At 38.7% G+C, this 20,038-nt stretch overlaps 1 protein-coding gene across 2 annotated transcripts in view; it reads left to right on the forward strand.

Moving 5' to 3' along the window:
* Cdk5alpha (Cdk5 activator-like protein) overlaps positions 1-20,038 on the forward strand; it is a 572,471-nt gene that overhangs the window by 134,827 nt on the left and 417,606 nt on the right. Inside the window, exons 3-4 of one of the 2 annotated variants that reach the window (XR_010518254.1) lie at positions 4,991-5,196; positions 14,239-16,244. Coding sequence is in view for 1 of the 2 variants with exons in the window: in XM_065229574.1 (XP_065085646.1) it covers positions 4,991-5,196; positions 14,239-14,386 (354 nt within the window). In the remaining variant the exon portion in view is untranslated. Of the gene's footprint in view, positions 1-4,990; positions 5,197-14,238; positions 16,528-20,038 lie in introns of those variants that run through there. The other variant, XM_065229574.1, reaches the window with a different exon arrangement.

Below are 20,038 nucleotides of genomic sequence, written 5' to 3' on the forward strand. Positions count from 1 at the left end.
CGATTAGAAGATTAGGAATCACATAGATGAAGACTAACTAACTCATTTTTTCCTTGTTTCAAGATCATCCTCGGTCCAGGCAACCCGAGGACTTATCACTATCAACAAGGCATAAAAAGTAACAAGGACTAAGATGTGTTCCTTCGATTACTGAAAAATCCTGTTCCCCTAGTTTGAAGAAGTTAGGACTAGGAATCGGTGGTAGATCTTACATCCCGTAACGTACCACGAAAAGGTGATCTACCCACGTTACGGGGCAAGATACGGTTTATTCGAGAGAATGTATTTTTTGCTTCTTTATTTTATTTATGGTAATTATTATTGTTTTCAAATAAAAATTAAAATTGTCTCAGAAAGGTTATTTAATTATTTTATTTTTTATGAATATTTAAAAAAATACGTACCTTTTCGATTTTCATTAGAATGAACTCGTGCTCACGCAGTCTAGCTGCCCAGCTCATCACATGCGCAGTAGAAATCCGCCGGGACGAAGTTCTTCACCAGCACGAAGCTCCGAAGAGAATCCAGATGTTCTTTTTCCTATCATTTTAGTAAACACTGATCGAAATCCACTCCGTTATTCGGACTTAGTATAATTTTGACGAAAAATTTAATCGAATCAATGTATAAATTTAGAAAAACCTTAAAATGCATAAAATTTTATCTATATTCGTTTTGTAATATTTTTGAGTGTACTTGTCATTCTCCTTTGTGAGCGACAAGAGCTACACTAAAAAAAATCCACACGTTTGTTCGAAGTGTTTAAACACTTGATTTTTTTAAATGCACAATCACATTTACTTTAAGTGTATTTCACCTTGGTTCAATGTGTTACACACGTTAATTTATAGTGTTACAAACTTTGAAACTTTGAATATCTTTCACTATCTATTCAAGTGTATTGCACATTGAATCACACTACACACTAAGATTATTTACAGATTTCTGTAAAAAATTCAAAGTGTGCACTGTTCAAAACAGATGGATTTAAAGTGTTTTGCATTTCAATGCGATGTGAATTGCTTGCTCAGAAAGGTACACACTAAGATTTTTTTACAGGAGTCAGTATTTTTTTACTGGGTTTTTGAATTACTGAAAATGTCGGTAAAAATTCAAATGACCGTTATCCGTAAGGAATCAATGAAATCGACCAATTTTATTTTCTATCATTAAATGGGGTTTACAGAACTAAGTATGTACAAGTTCAGAACAAATTTTCTCATTAATAAATTTTTCACAGATTTTTAAACTTTTACCGAACAGTTCCGCAATTCAAAAACTCGGTAAAACCGTACTGACTCGATTAGTGTGTAAACATCGAAAACAAGAGTTGTGACTTTATCCTATCACAACAACCGTGGCACAGTGGGATCGAACGAAGATTCCGGCAGCAGCACACCCAAACAGTCTATGACCGAATCCCAAATCAGACCCATTAAAATATATGTGAAAGCTCTGTCCTGTGGCAGTTTTGTTCATATATTTGTCGATTCATTTTTAGAGTCGGTAAAGTAGAAGTCGATAAAGTAGAATATTGTAGAATATTGAACTATGATGTGCAAAGCTATTGATATCACTAAATGAGGCACATAGAATCCAAGTCCAAGTGTGTCACAATTCAAATCCATAGTGTTCAGGCATGATTCATAGCATGAAATTCACACATGAAATGGATGTGTATTACAATAAGCGCAAAATTAAGTGTGAGACACATGATGATGACGTGTGGATTTTTTTGAGTGTAGGACAATCTATCTCGCCTGTCAATACACTCAAAGATAAATTAAATCAAAAAAGCTTAAAAAGTATGCAGATTCCCGCTTCACCTTATTGAGTCCGAGCCATGATTACTTCGGCAGTAGTCATGCATGATTAAAATCGAAATAATCTTTTCAGTATTAAATTTATTCTTTTTCAATACTGATATATAATCAAAAACAGATTAGAATTCAATCAAAAATTATTAAAATAGAATCAAAAATGATTAAAATTTATTCAAAAAAAGATAATCTACAATCTAATCAACCATGATTAAACTGGGATTAATATCAGATGCTTATTTTTTAGAAAGAGAGGATTGATTGATTAAACTGAGTTTAATGTCAAATTGATTAAATTTCAAGCAAAATAGGAATAGTTCAATTTATCAGTGTAGGTCGCGAATGAACAAGCTCTTTATACTGACCCTTCTGTTGGAGAGCGTTTCCAAATTGATTAGTTTACATCGCGCTGGGTACTCTGGTAAGTTAAGTGGATCACGCCAGGATATAAATAAATTATTGAAACAGGAGGACATGTCCTCCTTTAGGATACCATATGGTAACCCTACGCACGACGTGAAACACTTATATGTAATGACTAGAAATACTCAGAGGGAGAGATAGGCGGAGAAAACGAAATACAATTCGGCAGCAGGGATTTGTTCCTAAATTATCTTGCAACCCTTGCTAGAAGCTAGCATTTCAAATGACTTGTATTTTTGATTCGATTTACATGCAAACTAATAATTGATTGCATCGCAATATTTTGCACGTTTCTTGGTGCCATTCATTGACCGACGAAGATCAATTAATCAATAGAGTTAGGAAATTGTTTTTGATTAAAAAAAAAAACTAGTTGAATTTGAGAAGCACACGAAACATAAAGGTGATTGAATTTCTGTTCGATTGCAATACTCTCAAAGTTATTCTAGTAAGAATAAGAAATCCTCGTTTGGCTCAGATTTTGACGGTTCATTTGGCTCAAAACATTCTCTCCGCTCATCTCTCCTTCTAGTATTTCCAGTAGTGACTTACTTGGCTTAAAATGATCTTTATTACTTGTATTTATATGGTTTACATGTAATTACTTATCAAGTGCCAAAGATGCGTCTTTTAAACTTTAGCTCTTATGAGATTTCAATTATTATTAACTCGAGAGCACATTAAATTCATTTCTCTATAGAGAGTGATTTTAGTTTTCACCACAGAAGTTCTTAATGAGCACTCTCTCACACTTGGCTTGTCGTGTTCTCATCGTAAACGTGCCTCCTCAGAGAAGGCAAAATATACGTCCGCTAGAGCCGTATTTGGGTGAAATGACATCAGTGCGCTTCAACCATAAATTAGTTATCCGCAGAAAATCAGCTCAATTGGTTGAAGGACAGCCGATAAATAGCGGTGGGTGGACGATACCACCAACCACATTAATTACTGTACTTTTTGTATGAGGTGTACGGATTTCGGTCTCCCCTCTCTCACGAGATCAATCTCTCAACATGCCATGTATTTTGATGACACTCGATTTGTGAATTCCGTTTCACAGATTACAAAATATAGTACCTGGCACTACAAAACATGTCTGGTGCCTCTATATATGCATTTAGATTAACATTTGAAGTCCCTCCTTTTTACATATTCTGCACAAAAGATACTTTCTGCCCCGCCCCATACATAAAAATCGGCGGGAAATTCTGTGAGGGGTGAGCTATTTTGTGTACAGAATGTGTACAAAAGGAGGGACTTCGAATATTAATCTAAATGCATATAAAGGGGTACCAGATATGTTTTGAGCTGCAGTGTCCTCTGTGAACAATTAAAGTAAAACAGATTGTGCGTAGTTTCCGATAGATGTCACCGCAAACAACAGTAGTGACATCTGATGGAACATGAATGCAGAAGCTTGACAAAATGATTAATTTTACGTGGCCCAAGTATCATGTAGTCTACCACTTATATGTGAGCCGAAACTCCTTTCGAAATCGTGAATTACGCATACACAGATTCTATGTTCGTTTCACGTAAACCCTAAGTGATTTTCAGGTGTGAAAAAATTAATGAGTGATTCACTCTGTACTATACAATATGGCGCTAGTTCATTGTACCATATTGCTGCCAATGTCAATGAAATCCAGATTGGTTTGGTCTTTACTGAGACAATTTCGAGTTGTAAGTATAATTAATTAAAATTTTACATGGAGATTAATTTAGTTTGTTACTTTTTTAGTATGACAACAACAAGGACCATCATGTATGAACTTCAAATTGAGCTTCAAATCAAGTGAAAGTTATAAACCGATGCATTTTGGTTCATGTTTCTGTTCCCGATCCTTGTCTCTGTTGAATTTTATTTCATTATACAGGGTGTTCGGTTCCTTAGTGCAAATAATTTAATAATAATAATTAACCAAAAGATAAAATAATCCACCAAATGGTTCAGAGCCTAAAGAGGTTAGCACTGCAATGGAAAGATTCACGGCTCGTACGAGCAGGATATGTGAATGTAGCTTTTTATCTGTGTACAAACCCAACCGTCCCATTTCGTGTTGTGTTGGCAACGAGATTCAGGTACATGTCTCTGATTTCGTTTGCTCATCCGAGTGAAAGTCGAAACCAGTTTCCTCCGAATCAAGATTAGGATGTGTAATGAAATTTTAATTGAAAATCCCATTTGTTGGCAGTTGCCATACCATCCAGCAAAGAAATGGAAATGTCGTTGACTTTCGTTGAGTTCAACTTTGACATGCCTAATGTGTCTGTGCGTTTACAGAATTCGTTAATAGTTAATTTTTCATTTGAAATCCTCCCACATTATGTTCCCCATTTTAGTGGAGTTTTGTCTCAGCATCAGTGTCTCCGGTTGACTTCTTCTCTTTCCCTGACCATCAATCCTGAACGGTTGGATACTATTCTGTAACCACGATCTCAAACTGCTATCCTAGCGAAAAGGGTCCGAACGGGGAGACCTTCTTTTCCGGGAAACCCGAAATTAAATAAACTTCATCCTTCATCCGGTGGTGGTGCGAGAGCAGAGGTTTTGTTTGGATGAAAAGTAAAAAAACGATGGTTATCCTTTCCGAAAGCGGCTGGGTTCGGGTTATCTTTCAGCTGAGGTTGTTTATTCATATACAAGTTTAATCCCCTGCCTGTCTTGGCCCTATACATAATACTCTTCCTAACCACTTTTCACGCCATTTCCGCTCATATATATATATCTCTCTCTCTCTCTACAGGACGTTGCCTTCATCAACCCGGCGAATGTGGTGTTCGTGTACATGCTGGTCCGGGAGCTGGTGGACGGCGAGGAGACCAAGGAGGCTGAACTGCAGGCAGCGGTGCTGACCTGTCTCTATCTGTCCTACTCGTACATGGGAAACGAGATAAGCTACCCGCTGAAACCGTTCCTGGTGGAGGACTCCAAGGACAAGTTCTGGGATCGGTAAGTTGGTGCGGTTTCGGAATATGTTTAGGCTGATTTAAATCGGCTTTGTTACGTAATTTTTCGGGATCGTTTGTTTTAGATAGATACATAGATGGATGGTAGATAGGTAAATTTGAACCTCAGTTAAGGCACTTTATTATTAAACCGGGAGGTGGTGGGTTCGATTCCTGGTCTGGTCTAGAAATCTATCGGGTTGTAAATTTCATCGACTTCCCTGGTTATCATTGTGCTTGTCACACAATACACAAATTCATGCATTGGGTAACATAGAAAGATCTCAATTAATAACTGTGGAAGTGCCTTAAAGAACACGAAGTTGAGATACGTCACAAGCTTGAGTGTTGCCAGGAAAAAGAAGTAGAATAGATAGATAGTTAGATAGATAGATAGACAGATAGATTCAAGCTTCCAAAAAAGAAGACGTTTCATAATGAATCAGATTTTAATTTTTTACTTACCTGTCAGTACTGCTTTATGCACTGTGATTGGACAACTTGAGCCAGATTTTTATGAAACGCTTTTTAAAGTGGTCTAAAAATCAATTGAACAAGAGAGAGGAGTTCACACTTGAAAGTACATATATGGAATCGTTCTATAAAATGCCTTTTAAATAAATTATAAATATGTTTTTTTATTATTATTATTATAATCACTCTAACCCTGCCACATAAACGGGAAAACCGGGAATCAACTGGTAATCGAAATGAACCGGGAAATAACCGGGAATTTGATTGCAATCTCCAAACTATGTTTGTGCTTTTTGTCATCTGTTTTAATTACTTTGTAAGAAAGTTTTGAACATACTGAGAGGTTAGCACATATCATCAGTAAGAGACGTGTGTTTGTGAGAAAATTTGCGAAAAAATCTAAGGGCACCAGTGGGATTCGAACCCACAATTCCCATTCAGTTCACGGGTGCATTACTAATTATACAACGGTGGACATTTGAGTTTCGAATCCGTTTCCCACCCTAGTCTTTTTGCGCAAGCGTTCTACACAACCTGTGTATGAAAACTGATTTGTACTTTTTAGAGCTGAAACACTTAACAACATAGAGTTCCTAAGTACCGAATTGGAAATCATTAAAAAAAAGTAGAAGGGTCTGTGCCTAGGGGCACGAACGGAAGCTTGACGTAGGACCGCTAGTGGACGGAACAAATGTAAACATTTAGTTCTTTTAATTGATCAATCATCAATTATCTTAACTCTTTCCGTTTTTTATTTGTAAGCGTATCAAATTTGTAGTATTTATTTAAAAGAGAAAGTTGATGAAGAGAATCCAAGGGACTGTCAACTTGAGTATTTTCGATTCATCTACCCGACCCGACTTTAAAAGCTGTATTTTAATTTTTTTGTTTATTATGAATTTTTAAGTTTTGTGAATTTTGGTATTAAAGTGTATTCAATTCATCCCTCACAGGATTTCCTTCCGAATTATATGAATGGGCGGGGCGGAAAGTATCGTTTGTGCAGAATATGTAAAAAAGGAGGGACTTCGAGAGATTGAACTCGTGAGAGCTAATTTTCTCACAAATTTGATTTTATTGGCTTTCTGGGGACTGAATATACATACAAAGCGAATTATTCCCACTTCTCTCAAATTCTATATGGATTTTTAACACTTCCTACCAGCGTGTTCTGGAAAATGGTCGGCCGATGATTAATCTCACCAATACATTCGGGCTGCTTGCGGGAACTGATGACCTTGACAAATGTCCAAATAATACTCTTAACAAATTTATGGTGGTCCTGAAAAGGACCGTTTTGTAGTGCTGGTTGAGTAATGCTGAGCTGAGCACGACGAACTACTGATTCCGATCCTAGCCTAGCGGTGGGACTTCTTCCTCCTATGGTTGCTCATGTGAGCTCTGCAGCTCGCTGCTTGCAGGCAACCTTTCGTTGTTGTTGTTGCTGAAAGCACTCCTGCTACTGCTGCTGCTACTACTGCTGCTGCTGGACTGGACACCACCACTTACGGTGATTGAATGAGCACCGTTCAGTGGGACCGCATCGAATGCGATTTTTAAGTCTGTGTTAGGGAATGCGCTGTGTTCAGACATTCGGTAATAATTTTGATCACCATTGCAACAGTTGGACATTTGGTATTTTTCAATAGTGACCTAATATTTTCGACGTCACTGCAAGGGTGATTGAATCGTGCGGAATGAAAGCCGAGTAAAAACTAATTGCACCAATATATTCAGGCCTACAATTCCACACCTTCTATAGACAGGTTGAGCCTTGATAGCTAGCTGCTGCCGGGAACTGATGACCATGATCAATGTCCAAATAATATTCTTTAACAAAATTTTGGTGGCCGTTTTGTAGTGATGGTTGAGTAATTCTAAGCTGGTTGTTCAACACGGATGAGGCTGTCGATCTGTATGTCGTTTGGAGCGAGGGTGACACGCTTGGCATATATGACCGACCCGCAGCGACTCACGAGGAGCTACTGATTCCGATCCATAGCATACCGGTGAAGCTTCTTCCTCCTTATGTGGGCTCTGCAGCTCGCTGCATGCAGGCAGCCTTTCGTTGTTACTGGAGAAAAATTTTCAACACCACTCGCCGAAAGCACTGCTACTACTGCTACTAATTTCGACACCGAACACCACTACACAGTGGTGTGGTCGTTGGGAGCGTGTGGTTCTGAGTATGGCGATGAGTGTGCAAAATATTACGCAATTCTATCCGCCCTATTCGTACGCGCCCGATGATCGGGCGCGAATGCCACTTCGACTTGTTTCGTCTACTTACTACTCTCTGACGACTGTGCTAGGGAATCAGCATATGCATGTAGGTAATTGGTGGATTTTTTAGTTAATTCGACGCTTTTGGAAAATGCTGGACATTTACCAGTTTTTCAATAGTTTCTTGTTGAAAATCAACATTCGTAGCCATATTTCTGGTCGATTGGTGATAAAATTATTGAAATTGGACCAGGGGCAACTGAGTTATCAACGTTCAAAATCTTTCTTAATTTGTTACATGTTCCATTTTCGGTTTTCACAAAGTGTACCGCCATTTAGAAATCAAAGACGTAGTCCTACGTCAAAACTAGTGACTTTGGAGTCTCAAACATTTTCAAAGTTTTGAGTTAAGGGCTGAACACAATGATAGCGGTATAGCGGCATAGCGGTAAGCGCAAATTTTCCAATACATACACTGTAACCCGTTTGACAACCCATAATTGCGGCAAAAGCGCCTTTTTTTTCAACATTTTGGAAAAACGCGGTCCGGTTGAGCGGCAGCCTGAGAAGAGCTCAACGTTTTTGGTTGTATTTTTCGTAATTTTGGGTTAACCGGAACTTTCAAGACGTGAACCAAATAATCATCTAAGGTGGTATTTATTAAGTACCATGTTGGCTGCATGCAGACATATTCATTGTATCCCTGGGGAAGTGGACAGATTCATCTTGAACCAACACCCTCATGCGACACAGCAAACTACATCAGAATTTAAAAATAAGATCATTGGTGACCATATCAAGTATTCAGGAACACGTTGGCCAGATCCGGACATGTTTTGGGTAAATCCGGGGAAATGGTCGTCTTGAACCAACACCCTCATGCGACACAGCAAACTACATCAGAATTCAAACATAAGATCATTGATGGCCACATTACGTACTGAAGACCACGTTAGCCAGATCCGGACATGTTCCGGGTACCCCGGGGAAGTGGCCACATTTTTCTTGACCCTACACCCTCATATGACACATACATAAGATCATTGGTGGCCATATTAAGTACTCAGTATCACGTTGGCCAGATCCGGACATGTTCCGTGTACCGAGAAGTGAAATTTGAAACTTCAACCTCATGTGACACATCAAACTACAAGAGAATTCAAAAATAAGAACATTGGTGAGCATCAGGGTTACTTCCACTCACTTGCTATAAAAAAAATGTTTTTCGGAATAATGAAATCATGATATAGTATAATGCTAATTAGTACTTGCAAGTTACAAGAAAAGGTCATGAAATATATGTTTGATAACCAAAATCTGTCAATATTGCTTTCAGTGCGTCACTATCAGTTTCATAAATTTGCCGAAATTTATCTGAGGCCAATGGAACGTCTCTGGAGTTCTCGGAACTTCCCTGAAATTCTCTTCAGAAATACTCTGAGGTTCTCCTCAAAACTACTCTAAAATTCTCCTCAGAACTACTCTGAAGTTCTCTTCAGACATACTCTGAAAATCTCTACAGAAATACTCTGAAGTTTTTCGCAGAACTACTCTGAACTTCTCCTAAAAACTACTCTTGATCTTTGATGATTTTTTCAACATTTTTCTGAAGCGTACGAAGTTATTTTAATATTCTCTTGAAGATCTTTTAACTTTCCCAATAGTCGGGACCAGTGCTGTAAATTCTCAAAATCATTTGAACATTTTTGATGAAAATGAGAAAAGTAGCTATTCGCTATCAAAGGGGACCTCCTCCGAATGGGTGATATCAGTTGCTTAGTCATTTGACGAAGGCATGGATCATTCTCATTTGAGAAACGCTATATATCATTCGATTGAGTGTAACCTACACACAAACGGAGCTCTGGTCGACATTCCGGCGAAAAAGCTAAGCCAACCCGACACCAACCTGACTTCTATCAAACCCCAACCCGATGTTGACCCGACATTGACCCGACATAAACCCAAAATTGACCCGACATTAACACGACATTGGGTCGACATCGACCTTAAATTAGCCTTACATTGATCCGACATCGGGTCGACTTGTCTGTTCGGGACCATTTTCCTGGATTTCTTCCATACTCCACTGTCGTATATCAAATGATACTGAGTGACTCAATTGACAGTGACAATGAGCTTCGAATGAGAAAGGGGCTCTTCAAATTATGGTCATGTGAGAATTCGTTTACACAGAATTGATTGAATGGTTGTAGTGGTTCACCTTCAATCGAATGATATGAAAATTTACAGCACTGGTCGGGACTTCCCTAAAGATATCTTTACTCCACAGAAGTTCTTTTAACTTCTCAATAAATTAGAGCTCTAGACTTCCCTTAAAATTCACGGAACTTACCTGAAGCTTGGGCAGTTTTACCAACAATCAATACGAAACTAACGATTTTAAATTGGCTCACCACTTTAGTAGCCTATTGGTCCCAAGCAAACGATTAACGTACCCTATTCTAGTTGAAATTCTATTACTACCCTGTTTGTTTTGATTCGCTACGAAAGTTTGACAGATAACATCAGGGGTGTGTGGATTCATGCAGAACATGCAGGGGTGAGTGAAATAGCTTGGGACTGCTTGGGACCGTTGTTCTGGTATTGAGTGAGCCAAAAATAATAATGATTTTCTTCGGGACCCAGTGGTCTTAGAGTTACCTCTATGGTTTTACTTTCTCGAAGCGCTCCCACATTTTTTAAAGTTAATGCCAATCCAGATACGATCACTGAACTTTGGAGGATTTCAAAGTCCCTTGGATATTTGTACAAGAATTCAGGTAGAAGAAGACATTCTACCATAGAGGTAACTCTAAGACCACTGGGTCCCGAAGAAAATCATTATTATTTTTGGCTCACTCAGTACCAGAACAACGGTCCCAAGCAGTCCCAAGCTATTTCACTCACCCCTGCATGTTCTGCATGAATCCACACACCCCTGATGTTATCTGTCAAACTTTCATAGCGAATCAAAACAAACATAGTGTAGTAATAGAATTTCAACTAGAATAGGGTACGTTAATCGTTTGCTTGGGACCAATAGGCTACTAAAGTGGTGAGCCAGATTAAAATCGTTAGTTTCGTATTGATTGTTGATTCTACTGATCTTTGTTCACTATGTCAGCTGAATAAGGCCTGTACTCGAAAAAAAATGCACCAGACAAAAGTGTTCGCCAAAAATTTATTTTAAGTCAGAATTTCTTGAAACTTTCAGGGAATGAACTAATACATATGGATTATGTTTCGGCATAATTACTTTATTCAATTTCCTTTCCATCGCTGAAAGCCCGCCCCTTTCCCTTAAGACACCTCATTACATTTTGTGCAATGGTGGAGCCGACCTTTTTGGTCACTTTCATCCATTCTTTCTTCAACTTCAGCTCGTTCTTAAACACCTTGGACGATTTTCGAAGTTTGGCCTTAATTATGGCCCAAAATCTTTCCACCGGACGAATCTCTGGTGAATTTGAAGGGTTGGCGGTTTTTGGTACAAAAACAACGTTATTGTCTCTGTACCAATCCAACGTCGATCGCGCGTAATCCGTGGAATCGCTTCTGAAGGCACTCGGAGCGGTAAATTTCGCTGTTGATGGTACCCATTGTGATGTACGGTTTACTCAGTTTACCGCATTGGCATATGGCCTGCCAGAGCAAGTATTTTTTGACGAATTTGTCCACTTTCTTCTTCTTTTTGTCTTCCGGAACATCAAACCGTGATTTGGCAACGTAGAACTCCAGGCCCGGTATCTGCTTTGCGTCTGCCTTGATGTAGGTTTCGTCATCCATAACCTCACACATCGGTTTCGTTAACCACTCTCGATACAGCTTCCTTGCGCGGGATTTGGCCGCCGTGTTTTGTTGATCACGCCGGTTTGGTGCCTTCCGGACCTTGAATACATGAAGCCCAGCTCGTTTCATGGTTTGCTGAACGAACCAGGCGGAACACTTTGCCTTCAGAGCCGCGTCGCGAATCGAAAGGTTCGAATTACGCTTGAAATAATCCAACACCTTCCGGGCCTTCACAGGGTCAGCTGTCTTCGATTTTCTTCCCCTTCCAGCCCGCCGCTCGGTCGTCTGGGACTCCGTAAACGATTTTACCACCCGAGACACAGTTGTATGGGTGATTCTCAGTTGTCTTCCGATCCATCTCATGGTCGCAGTCGGATTTTCCATGACGGCACGCAAAATTCTCCGGCGATTTTCTTCTTGTTTCGATGACATCTCAATAACCACTGAACCGATTGTTATGAAATTTTGCACATGTAAACAATTCACTCCAAACTAGTTATACTTAGATTTTCATCAATTTTTACCCACGGATAAAAATGGTGCATTTTTTTCGAGTACAAGCCTTAAGAGGTTATTCAAATAACAAATGACTCAAAACTGCAATCAAAATAATCCCGTTTACGTGGTTTGTTTACGTACAGCCTGCAACGGACGAGGAAAAATATTATGGGTAGGAATGCGGCAAAGTGGTCCAGAATGCAGATTTAGGTGGAATGATATGTTTTGAGCCTGAAATTGGAACTTTAGACTAAAAGTCTCTTCTACAAAGTTGTTCCTTATAGTTAGGCCCTCATTTTTATGACAATGAATTTTAGGGTGGTTCCTATTATCATTAAAATCAAAAATCTAACTTTTTTGTTTGAATAAATTAAGGTATACATTCTTCTACAAAGTTATAGCTGAGCTAATTTCAAGCAACTTTGTTGAAAATAACTTTTTTGTATCTCTTAAATTGGGCGATTTAGAGCTATTTCCTTGAATTCAGTTAGGGTGGCTCTTTAAAAATCAGTTTTTTTGCTCTATTTTTCTTATTTCGAATTTCTCAGCAAAGGTGTCTTCAGATAACTTTTAGATCTTAAGAAGGCGCAAATTTTTGCTGCACAAAACTTGTCAATATCTTTCGCCGATCAAGAGTTATTGACGATTTTATACTAAAAATATGCACTTTTCAAATGTTAATATCTCTGGTTGGGGCAAACAAAAAAAAAGTTTTTTTGCAGCATTTGAAAGGGCGTATGTTATTCTCAATAATATGAAAAAATTGGAGGTATGTTATTTTTTAAACTCGTATAAAATCAATTTGAATTTATTCATATTTTTTACTATATTTGAGTATATCTTTTTTATTAGAAGAGATACAGGCAACAAATCCAGCTATAAAACATTCGTCTTAAAGAGTTTTAAAAGTCTCTAGAAGATGACTTTCATGATAAATTTCAAATAAAAAAAAACATATCATTCCACCTAAATCTGCATTCTGTACCACTGTGCAGTGGTATAGCGGTTAGTGCGATTTTAGTACACTGCGCATTTGCCGCTGTGCCGCTATTCCACTGTCATTGTGTTCAGCCCTTTAGTTTTACCGATCAGACTTATAATGAGGCGTCGTGCGAGTCAGACTTCCCTTTTGAAGAGTTTTCTTAAACCTTTTTTTTTTTGTAAGTATGAAATCTAAAAAACTGTTCAAAGCGTCAAAATTTTAAAAGTTGTACCAAATCCTGAATCTTGAATTTCTGTGCCTGGGACCTTCAAATGTTTCTTCTTCTTTTTCTTCGCATTTCAAGCTTATTGCATATCGCAATATCTTTTTGCGTGCTCTCAACTTAGTGTTCAAAATGCACTTCCACAGTAATTAATTGAGAGCTTTCGATGCCTGTACCATTTTTGCATTGGTATAATTGTGTGGCAAGTCCAATCATACTTCTATGCCCAGGGAAGTCGAGAAATTTTCCTACCCGAAAAATCCCTAGACCGGACCGGGAATCGAACCCAGCCACCTCCAGCATGGTCTTGCTTTGTAGCTGCGCCTTTACCGAATGAGCTAAGGGAGGCCCCACCTTCAAATGTTTGCAATGTCTAAATTAACTAGGGGAAATGTTGGCTTCGGCAATACCTTAACCTATTATCGTCAGGGGGTAAACAAAGTCCTAGAGCACTCAAATTTGGCCAATAGATGCTCTGAAACACAATGTATCCACATGCCAAAATTGAGCTCTCAATGAGGTTGCTTACCCCCCTGACGATAATAGCTAAGGGTATTGCCGAAGCCAACATTTCCCCTAGATGATTTCTAGATTTCTAAACGATAGTTCTTCTCGAGTTCTTCATAGGACACATCTTAAGAAAATTCTCTACACACTTAAGCTGGGTTAAGACAGGGCAAGTCAATTGATAAAGTCAGTTTAATTCAACTGACTTGAACGCGAATCGAACGTGTAAACCATGCCATTCAACTGACTTGATCAACTCACTTGAATTGAAAAAAGTAGAACCAGGCTCAACTTTTCAAGCCAATTGAATTCACTATACATGTAAACCTACCTGCCTCTACTTCCAGATGCCTCCTGATCGTGAACCGGCTGTCGTCCAACATGCTGCGGATCAACGCCGAGCCGGGCTTCTTCACCGAGATCTTCACCGAGCTGAAGGCCTGCGGTATGAACTCGTCCAGTTCGAACTCGAACATGCCGTGCGGTGCGGCTTGACGCAGCAACAGCAGCAGCCGCCATCCCCGTGAGGTTGTTGTCCGGCTGTCGATTGCCGGCCAGCAGCAAAAGTACCAGCACCAGACGACCCTCCAGGAACTGACCAGTGTCGTTTGAGATGGTGTGAGGTGTGAGCCCACGACCGGAGAGAGCACCATCACCAGCAGCCATGACGAATCAACGAGAGCCTACTAATACTAATACATACTATCATTCAAACAACCATAGCTCAGTCATAGTCATCCACCACGGATCCTACACAGTAGATGAGTTTTGGAGTCAAACAGAGAAGTGTTTTATGCAACACCGTTGCAACAGAAGCTTAGTTTTTGGACAAAACAGAAGAACAGTTCATACAATTAGGCTCAAGTTTTCGAACCAACGAATGCGAAAGCTAAAACGGTCTCACACAAGCGGCGGTATGGCAATTATGGCATCGAGGGTCAGTCAGTCAGTAGTTCAGTAATTCACATTGAAGTTAAGCAAAAAAACACAATATGCACTTGGAGGGGGAAGAATTCTAGTCTTTCATTTATTTTCGTTCACAACCCCCATTGAAACAGTAGTGATTCCCAAATTTAGAGTATAGGAAAAAAGTGAGACACAGAAAACCATTCGGACAAACAGAAAAAAAAATATTTAGACGCGTTGAAATTGTTTCCAAAAACCAGATAAAAACTGTCGAACCAGACGATTGTGAAATTAAGAAACAAAAGTTTCTAATGTTCAGGTCATGTTCTCCATTCCTCCAAGAAACCAGAAAGCCATCAGATGATGCAAAATGAGAGTTTACCAAAAACCGAAACCAAAAATTACGGGGGAAAAACCAGCAAAATGTGATTCGATGAAATTATATTAAAATTAGACGAAATTTATGATGAAGTTAGGAATACTCAGAAAATTCAATCACAAACCTAAACGAACAGCAGAGCCGGATTCTCGAATCGAGAAAAAAAAATACAAAAGATGAGGTTAGGATGATTTTGCGGAAGATAGCTACAACCAATTGTTGTTTGTTTTCAAACTTCGCGAAATGTGTGATAAATTGCTCGATCAGCATAAATTGAATTTTGTGTATTGGGTTTTCATGAAAACAAAACCTCAAGCCTGCAGCTTGAAAGCTGAGCTATGGATTGGTAAACAAATAGGATTTATGTGCAAAATTCGATCTTATTTTCAGTAGAGTATCCGTATCGCGCAAAGACGTCATCCACAGACAATTGGCAGTTCGAATAGTATTCTGAGAATTTTTATTTAGGCTCTGAACCATTTGGTGGATTATTTTAACTTTTAGTTAAAATTTGACACATGGAAAGTTATCGATGAACCCTGCTATCCGCGGTTTGTTATTTCTGACAGACAAGAAGTTAAATTTTGACAACCGTGGGTGAAAACCGGTCGATCGACAGCACGGGGATTTTCGAATATAGAAAATAACTTTCCAAACGTCACGTCACTTTTAACCACGAGTTAAATTTAACTTGGCAAATGGTTCACAGCCTTATGGTGATTTCGCCTCGGATGTCTGTAAACTGTAATCCCAAACAAACAGACGTAACTCTTCGAACAACTTTTCCTTCAAAGCATCGTCACGGATCTCACTGAGGGCGCCATTTGGTGGATTATTTTAACTATTGGTTAAAATTTGACAGATGGAAAGTTATCGATTAACCCTGCTATCCGAGCGTGGTTAGTTCTGACAGACAAGAAGTTAAATTTTGACAACCTTGGCTAAGTTCTTCTCAAAAACCGGTCGATCGATAGCACAGGGATTTTTGAACATAGAAAATAACTTTCGAAATGCCACTTTTAACCATGAGTTAAATTTAACTCGGCAAATGATTCACAGCCTAAGGCTGTGTTCCATTTGGTGAATTTTCACTTAAATTTGACAGATGGAAAATTTTCAAATAAACCTGTTATTCCAGCAGACTTATTTATGACAGCCAAGGAATCAACTTTGACAGATGCTTTCTCGAAAATCGGCTGTTCAACAACAGAGGGATTTTCGAACATCATAATTTATTTTCGAAGTGTCAAATTTAAGTGAAAATTTTCCAAATGGAACATAGCCTAAGGCTGTGGGATTTTCGAACATGGAAAATAGCTTTCGAAATGTCAAATTTAACTCAGCAAATGATTCACAGTACTCGATCCTAATATAACATTGTGGTGTTTCCCTGAACGCGATCGTTTCAACAACCAAAGGCCGCGTGAAATATCGTGCAAAGACGCGTTTGAGAACAAAAATCAAAATGTTGCATGGTGTTTGAAACACGGAATCCTACAATAAATTCAGCGTCAAATGCGTGTACGATGATCTAAGATGGAGAATTGCGTTTGTTTGTCTGTGCTGTAACCGTGCTCGAAAACTGACCAGAACGTGTGCTTCGAAAAAGCGCGAATCTAAAAGTCATCAAAATCCAAAAAAAAACACCTTAATAATTGATTGATAGCCAAGCGGATTTCTAAAATGAAAACAAGTTCGTGGAACTGTCAGAAAATCAATGTTAAATTTTCACGTGCAATATTAGTCATTTGTACGGGCAGTTTAGCTTCCATTTGTGTCACTTTTTAGATCACTTTCAGACAAAATCATCCAAACCAAGAGGGCCGTGAAAAAGACCTTGACCGTACTAACTAAAGACAAAATAAACCAGAACAAACCAACCAACTAGCGAATAATGGAGTGCGATGTTTTGAAAAGAACCGGGAAAAAAAGTACAGCAAACTAACAGAAACTAGCCGCGGTATCCAACCTTTGTATAGTGAGTAAGTGAATGTTAATGTTTGATTTTAGTGGTTAAACTAGTGACGGGGGAAAAAACGGAAACACAAAGCGGGCAAAGTTTGCGAACGAATTTTGACGGATTCGGAGATGATGAAAAAGAAGAAGCGAATGAACATACGATCTGTTGTGCAATGGTTGAAAATGTGTGGTGTAGTTGAAATAAGTTTGTTGAACGCAGTCACTTTTGTTACTTCGGTTTTAGTTTAGTTCCAAAGTGGTTTGGAAGCTAATTGCTTTCGCAGTGCGCACCACTGGTGGGCATGCGATGATCTCAGAAGAAAAACACTTTGATATTTAAAAATTTAAAGACACGCTCATACACATTCCGTTAGGTAATATTGATACATATCAGGAATATGCGGAACGAAAATACGTAAAAACCGGAAAGGATCTCAGTTTCAGTAAATCGATGATTTTCCCTTGGCTCGGTTTTCCCTGGAAGCACTCTGGAAACCGATCTAAAAGTCAACCATTTTAAAGACGAACCCAGCAAACATTTAAAGCGGAACACAAGTATTTCTCGATATAACGTAACGGTTTCAATTCAATCGAATCAACTATACAAATCAACATGCCTAATAGGAAGTGGTTACTTTTCGTGGTTGAATGATCGTTTGTGAGAGATCTTCAAAGTGAGTTGCGTTTTATCAAAGGTAGTAGCTTATTCAGCCTTAAAGTAGCTTGTTCTGCTAAAAATAGGTTTATTCAGCTTTTAATCAGCTTAAATGTTTGTTGGGGGAGTGCTTGCCCAAGCAACACACGTCCATCATAATAAGTTGTCGCAACTCGATTGCGAATGAAATAAGTTACATACAAGTAACCACAACTGTTTAGTGACAAGTGTGCTGCTTGGGTGGTTTCAATATTAAAGCAAAGATAAGGAAATTCGAATGTGAGATCAAATATTTATATTTCAAGCTTTAATTAAAACTCTAGATCGTAAAAAATATTATTTTTATTTTTATAACACATTGTAAAGTATGGAAACGTATTAGCCTAGTTATTTACATTCCTTTTGATTTATTTTCCAATCCTAAGTAGCATTAGCGTTAGTTAAAATTTTCAAGATGCCATCAAATTTAAATTTTCAAAGTAGTCTGGAGAACAAGTGCGAACAAAACTTCTGCAGACTTCTGTGGAAGACATCAGTCAGACTTCAACATAGCAATAATAGTTAAAACTCTAAGAAATATTCTACAGAAAATCTGTGGAAGAATAACAAGGAGAGTATTGTAAATATTTCAACTAGAAAAACGTAAAGGTTATTTTTTGTAGAACCATTGGAGGCATCTAGGAGACTTCTTCGGGAAGGAAGATATTGAAGACTACTTGAGATTATTTTTGAAAGGCTTTTTCAGTTAAACCGAAATATCTGTTAAGCAAAGCTAAATAATGTAAGCCTGAACGATTTCTTAAGTAGGGATGTATATGACCTCCGAACGATATGCAGAAGATCTCTGAATGGCTTCCAATTATATCTGAAGGAGAATCAGATGATATTTGAATTGAAGTTTCTAGATACGATTTTTTTGAGCGGTGGAGATCTAGAAAACTTCTGTTGAGGAGATCCAGCAGGCCTTTGAAGGTCAGTTAATCCCCTTGAAAAGGTTTCATATAACTTTATATTATATCATAAAGGTAATTCTCAACTTTAGGGGATATCAATTCAATGAACGCTTCTGGCTAAGATCTGCTTAAGCTACACACGAATGAAGACTGGAAAAGCTGAAGTAAGCCTTACATGAATTCCCCTTGGATATGGTACAAACCTTTTGACAGGGTCCAAACGATTTTCGAAGCAGCTCAACAAGCCCTAAGGGTAATTTTTTTTTTGTAAGAGCTCTTGACCGGAAGACACTGAGCACTATGGAAGGTAAAAATGTTAAAGTTTTAAACATCTTTAGATAGGACACATAAACTCTATGAGAATGATCTTCAAAGCTTCTCACAAAGCTTTAGAAGATGGTTCAAGTGGACTACAAAATGTCCACGTGTATGTTGACGTAGTCCGAGCTCCTTATGTATGCACATAAGGAGCTTGAGCTTGAGCTTGAGCTTGATTGACCGCCCACGGTTGCTACTCTGTTACTGCCAGATCAGCTGTAATTACACAGAGAACCAATAGACGATGCTTGGGACTAGCAATCATCATCAATGTGTAAAAACTGGTAATCTTAAATTAGGCAATACCAGCGCCGGCCGCGCCCGAACACAGGTCAAGAAAGGAATGAGAAGGATTGTGTTGACATGACACTCGCTTTGATGGAAGCCGAGAACACGTCTGCACTTCCACGAGGAATCACTGGGATGTTGGATAAGAGGGTTGGGTTTGCAGCAGGGTTCGTTTTGGTAAACGATAAGCTGAATTGATGTCCCAACGATCATATAACGCGAAGGAGCTTGGGACTAAACCCACGGTCTTCTGCTCAGTAAGCAAAAACGTTTGCCACTAGGCAGACGAGCACCTTTTTAATCACCGAGTTGCTGTTATTACCATGTAGTCATATTAACAAATAAAACGATTGACGAATCTTGAATGTGGATGGGCCTGAGATTAGACTCATGATGTTCTGCTCAGTAAGCAAAAACGGTTGCTCTAAGGCCACCGAGCCCCTCATATCACATAATACCGTTGCTCAAATTTGTGTATCCATTCAAACCCGGAACCAACGACAACGAGTTTCGCAAAATACACGATACACAAGCGATTTTACCATAAATCTCTTTGATATGTAAGGACCTGGGACCGCGTTTTTCTGCTCAGTAAGCAGGCCACTGTAACCGACGATCTTTCAAATCCGAAAACTAAAAACTACGAAAAAGTACTTAGGCCTTCATTAAGTTCCACTTTCACGCGACGT

Source organism: Ochlerotatus camptorhynchus, unplaced genomic scaffold, assembly GCF_037179485.1.
Source record: "Ochlerotatus camptorhynchus isolate MF236.1 unplaced genomic scaffold, CSIRO-AGI_Acam_v1.1 ptg000316l, whole genome shotgun sequence".
NCBI lineage: Eukaryota > Metazoa > Arthropoda > Insecta > Diptera > Culicidae > Ochlerotatus > Ochlerotatus camptorhynchus.